Source organism: Arachis hypogaea, chromosome 14 (genome assembly GCF_003086295.3).
Source record: "Arachis hypogaea cultivar Tifrunner chromosome 14, arahy.Tifrunner.gnm2.J5K5, whole genome shotgun sequence".
In the NCBI taxonomy this organism is placed as follows: Eukaryota; Viridiplantae; Streptophyta; class Magnoliopsida; order Fabales; family Fabaceae; genus Arachis; species Arachis hypogaea.
Window position 1 is genome coordinate 71,794,251 of NC_092049.1, and position 5,434 is coordinate 71,799,684.

Sequence of the window (5,434 nt, forward strand, 5' to 3'; positions counted from 1 at the left end):
TACACCCCCAGGTCACATGCACGATTGTGGATGCCTACTGCCTTCACTACACGGCCCCGTGGATGCACCTCCACCTTCAAGCATGGTTCATGGATTCGTGAACTCTTTCCTGGTATAACTTGTGGAGCACCATTCCTTTGTCACGTCAGTCTTATTGTCGGGCTACTCTCTACTCACTGTACTCCCTGAATTGTCTATGGATTCGAGGGACTGGTGGAGTGACAGAATTCAGTGGGATGGCAGGAATACATTATGGGAGAGTGGCAACACAAAAGAGAAACATGAAAAAAATGGGATTCAATGGACTTTCTTTCAAAACTGCGCCTTTTTTCAATTAAACGAAGGACACAGTGAACTTTTTACTCTTTGTATTTTGTAGTATGCTGTAGACAACTACAAAATACCATATAGTAGTTGTAGTTGGTTGTTAAATACTTAAATTAACGGTGGTGTTGGAATAACAGCATCCATAAAATGCTTAAGAAAAATCTAAATAAGCTTCTCAAAAGAGATTTGATCATCAATGAGCTAAATAGAAACATTGTTTTTTTGACAAAATATAACGATATCATTTAATCCATATAACTAACTCCAACCTGAGGCGAATCCCAAGTTGTGGGATCAAATTATGCTGTTATTGTTGCTAAAGTATGAAATCCAGGGTTCCAATAGCAAACTAGCTTTTACGGTCTTACCTTGCTGCAAATTGCAGTAACTTGATGTCTTTAACTTAATAGGTATTTATTTGGCTAGACTGAAAACATTATAGTTATCCGTACTCATTAAAAGCAATTCAAGAGTTCTAGACCAGAGATCTAGTCCTCCTGTTAAAAAGGTCATCTAGAATTTATCCTTTTATATGTCAATTTGGAAAGTTTTACGTTAGAATAAATCCTTTAAACGATATACTCTTAAAAGCATGGCTTGAGAACCACAAACCAGTTCACAAGACCGACCTACTTTTATGAATTTTCTCATCGCACTGAGTGCATTAGAAAACTTATTTCATGTAAAATATCAAAATTCATTAATGTAAACAATGCTGATACTTTCCAACCGACGAAGATTCAGTTTCATTCACCACCATTACAATAATAAATACCATAAATAAATAGATAACCTTATGAGTTCACCTCCCAGGATCAAATTTTGTAGAGGCTAAGCCCTATGCAATTGTGGATTACACCAATTAGTTCTGAAAGGGTGGCTAATTTACACAATACAAATAAAAACCAGCAAGTTATATATCTTTCCCTAAACTACATCAGGGGAACTTCTCTTCAGCCAAGTGTTTTCTTGCCTACATATATTCACAACAACACAAGAAAGACTTCACAATATTTCTTACAAACAAAAGCTCCTGAAAAACAATACAGTCCAGATCAAAATTGACTCCCTAAAACTTCTGACACGAATTTGTTGTGTGACATCTCTACATGATAACTGTTTCTGCACTAGAAACTGCTACTAGCATTTCCTGCTTCGAAAAAGCATTCATTAGGACAGTTTCTTTTCATGCGAGGTCAAATAGTACATTAAAATGAAGGCATTCTGAATTACCCGGAGGCAAACATAGATACAGGTAATGTATCTTCTACAAATATAAAGTGCTCTACAATATACATAAAATGGAAAATTTAAACAATAAACATAATAAAAGAAATTGTTAAACACCAGAAAAAGGATTTTTGTAAGTTGTTAATAAAGGTTGAGGAAGGGAAGAATTAAAAAACTCAGAGATTCTCTCAATTGTACAAAAAGCTTCTATTTGTACTAATTTTAGGTCAAATTCAAGGTACCAAATTAGAGATCACAATAAACACTTTTAATATTTTTTATTATATGGGCATCAAAATGAAACTATGACAGAACATACCTTCTCTGACATCAGGTTCAATGGAATGTAATTTGACAGCTTTGAATGTTCAGTTGAAGCGCAGTTAAAGTACTGCGAATTTGGAGTTTTGTCTGTGGATCTAACGAGCTTGCCATACTGATTTTCATTGTCTCCAATACTCTTGCATTTTGCATAACATACCTGAGAAAGCCCATCTCACAATCCAATCCTTGAAACTCCATAAGGCAGAATGCTTTGAGATGCGATAAGACGCATTCAGGAACAACCAATGGAAGGTTCCAAGCTGGTTCATGCCCATTTGCATGTTTTTGTGATTCCTGCAATAATAGCAGATGCAATCTGTAAAGCTCAAGAGAATAAGAGATGAAATAAAATTTGATGTTCAACTCAGCAAACCTTGTAGATGGTAAGAACTTCAAGCTTTTGGGAATGCTGAAGCAAGTTTGTTAACAAATCCCAAGAATAATTTCCAAATGAAATTTCCAACTGAACTAAATTGTTGAACACTGGAATATCACTTGCAGTAGAATCCTTTAGACACTGCATGAAGAAAGTAATATCATCATGAAATAATACATTTCAATGAGAAATAAATACAAAAGAAACAGACGAGTAACAATGGAAACCAATTGTTAGTGAAGGTAATTGACTAGTTTACAATTTTGTTAACAGGACAAATCATTAACTTCTACTTCAATTTCATTGTAACTATAAGTCAAGATCTTTGCTTCTCTCACAAAAACAATTTATATTATATCAAATAACCAAATCTTGTGTTGTAATTCTCTCTCAAGAAACCACATGATGGTTAAACTCAATAAAGCATAGAATATTTGTTTAACTTCCTAAACCTGATCAAAGCGGCAACTATAGCAGCTCAGTGAAGGGATTAACCCTTGGCATGTGCTTTAATATTGACAGAAGATGCCACAGTGGAAGGCAACAACCCAAAGATTGTTCAGGGAGCCAAATTTCGTGTTTTAGCCTCATCAGGACCAACCTTCATGAAATGAGCTGTGCACTGAGGGAACTTTAAGTCACTCTACACCCTAAACGTCCAAACAAACTTATGAAGCCAAATTTTATGATTTTAACCTAACCAAAATCTATCTTCATCAAATGAGCTGCACTAATAAAGGAATTTTACATCCTCCAAAGCCCACAAAGGAGCAAACTAATTAAGGATTGGAATTCACTTTCACGTATCATCACATGCATCATCATCCCAGACCTTTCCATTAGATGCTTCGCATGCTTGATAAGATGTAGTCCCTCAAAGATTTATGAGACAGTTACCTGTGCACCTATCCTCCCTTTTTTGTGATTCTTTTTCCCCTATTTTCTAGCTCATCAATCAGTGCAAGTTATTTGGGTTTTAAGTTGTGGTCATTCTTTGGTGCCACAGCAGCTCGGCAATCTAAGATAATTCCATGGCATTTTACAAGAGTGACCTCCGCACACCACATTCTAGCATCAAATATGTCAGAATGCATGCCCGGCCACATTGAGCCATTAACTAACATTAACTATATCACAACAAACGCGTAACCACATTTGGCTATTATCTAATTTCTTACTTCCACAACATTCCCAATATAAAGAGTAAATTCCATAAAATGCCATGTTACAAATAGGCAAGAGTAACAGCTTTTGATTGCTGGCCTGCCATTGCCATAACCTTAACAGGGATGGCAGCCATAAACCACATTTTGCTATTCAAAACTTTGTAAATTGTGCAATAAATTCAAAACAAGATACTGAATTCAATGCAACATCATGCCATTTTCATCTAGAAAATCATAACTTCAATTAACTTCATATCATTTCAGGTGATTTTTCAACAGTCACCCCCAAGCCCCACACGACATAAAACTGCACTTCAACATTCTGAAATAATCAAAGTTCAAATAGCCTATCTATACCACAAGAGTTAAAGGTTTTAACCTGAACAGACTTAATTTAACTTAAAGAAATCCAAGTTCAGAAACCAAAAACTGATAGAGAAGCATCACACCTCAACTGTTGAGGACAAAATCGAAAGGCATCGAACATTGGAGAGGGAATTGAAGATCAAGAACATAGACTTGGTGCAGGTCTTATACCAGGAGAACCCAATCCTAGCCTTCACCAAACGATTCAAATTCAAATCAAACATCCCCTGAGCACACACGGGTCCTCCACATGCGTCACTGTAGGTTGATTCCAACACCAATTTCTCAAGAACAGGGCATCCAGCGAGAAGCTTCACCACGTAATCATGGCACCCAAACAAAACCCTATCCCCAACGTGCAGCACCTTCAGCGAAGGGAGGGACACAGAGAAGCCAGCCAGCGCGTTCAAGAACACGCCGTCGAGCTTCATTTCCACAACGGTTTCGAAATTGAAGAGCTTCCGCGGGAGAGCCACGTAGCGCGACAGTGACAGGCTGAGCTCGAGCTGCTCGACTCCTCGCCGGGCAGCCTGGCTCAGCCACGTGGCTATGTCACGCTGGGAGCAACTCCAGTGGGAGCACCGCAGGCGGAACCGGGTAATTGGCCGGGCCTCGTGCAGCAGGAGCACGGAGTAGACGAACTCCGAGAACCCGCTGGTCTCGCGGGATTTTGGTTCGTTCCTTTCGGGCCGGTCGACGGTCCCCGCGATGCCGTCGGTGAAGTCAAGGATAGGGACAGAGGCCCAGAGCGGGCGCCAGCGTTTCGAAAGGGAGCCGGTAACGACGGACTGCTTGGTTGGAAGGAGGGAGAGGATTTGGATGAGGAGGGCGTCGGGGAGCTCACTGATTCTGTCAGTGGCTGTGGCATTTGCGGCGGTTTCAGCCACAGGGAAAAGATTATGGAGGCGCTTAGGTGGTGGGTCCGCAGAGAGCTCCGCCATTTGAAGGACGAGAAATGAAACAACTGTGTCTGCTTGGCCGGACAATACGTCCTTACTTGCTGGGTTCTTGTATATATGTAGGGAGCGCGTTTGGTTTATTGTCATCTGTAAGGAGGGAGAGAGAGGCAAGGTGCTTTAATACCACACGACACGTGTCTTTGATATAAATTATAACCATCTTTTTAAACTTTAAATGAAAGCTCACCATAGATTATATACTCAATCAATTATTCAATTCTCATTCAACCATCTTAATATTAAAAAATAACTACCAATTAAATATAATATAGAATAGAAATATATATCGAATTTTTTATTTTTATAAATTAAATAAATGTAATAATTATCGAAATAAATAATTTAAAAAATATTTATCGAAATAAATATCTCTCTTATCTCGTTTACACTATAAACGAGATAAGACAGGTGATGTGAAACGTGTATATCTCGTTTACATTGTAAACAAGATATAAACGAGACGAGATACATATAATTTTTTTTTTAAAAAAATTTGAAAATAATAAAAAATATTAAGATTATTAATAATCCAAACTTTTAATATGCAATTAGTACATAAAAAAGTTGGTAAAAAAGATTAAAATATATATATTTGATCAATTAGTACTCAAAAAGGTTAATGAGATAGTGGGAAGAGAATTGAGATAGTTGGTAGAAAAATTCTCTTCCCACTATCCCATTAACCT

General features: G+C 37.7%; 1 protein-coding gene across 1 annotated transcript; it reads right to left on the bottom strand.

Annotated features, from left to right (window-relative positions):
* Positions 1–1,003: 1,003 nt before the first annotated feature.
* Positions 1,004–4,915, bottom strand: LOC112742098 (putative FBD-associated F-box protein At5g56440). The gene is made up of 4 exons (XM_025791340.2): positions 3,873–4,915; positions 2,255–2,398; positions 1,877–2,175; positions 1,004–1,477 (listed from the first exon to the last, which is right to left on the bottom strand). The coding sequence occupies exons 1-3, from the start codon at positions 4,833–4,835 to the stop codon at positions 1,894–1,896; spliced, it is 1,389 nt and encodes a 462-aa protein (XP_025647125.1). The 5' UTR covers positions 4,836–4,915; the 3' UTR covers positions 1,004–1,477; positions 1,877–1,893.
* Between the last annotated feature and the right edge of the window lie 519 nt (positions 4,916–5,434).

Bases quoted from the DNA above. Each gene is read 5' to 3' on its own strand.
- LOC112742098 (XM_025791340.2), bottom strand. From the start codon at position 4,835: ATGACAATAAACCAAACGCGCTCCCTACATATATACAAGAACCCAGCA. The intron at 2,399-3,872 runs GTGTGATGCTTC...TTCTTCATGCAG, and splicing joins TTTTGTCCTCAACAGTTGAG to TGTCTAAAGGATTCTACTGC. The intron at 2,176-2,254 runs GTTTGCTGAGTT...CTATTATTGCAG, and splicing joins AAGTTCTTACCATCTACAAG to GAATCACAAAAACATGCAAA.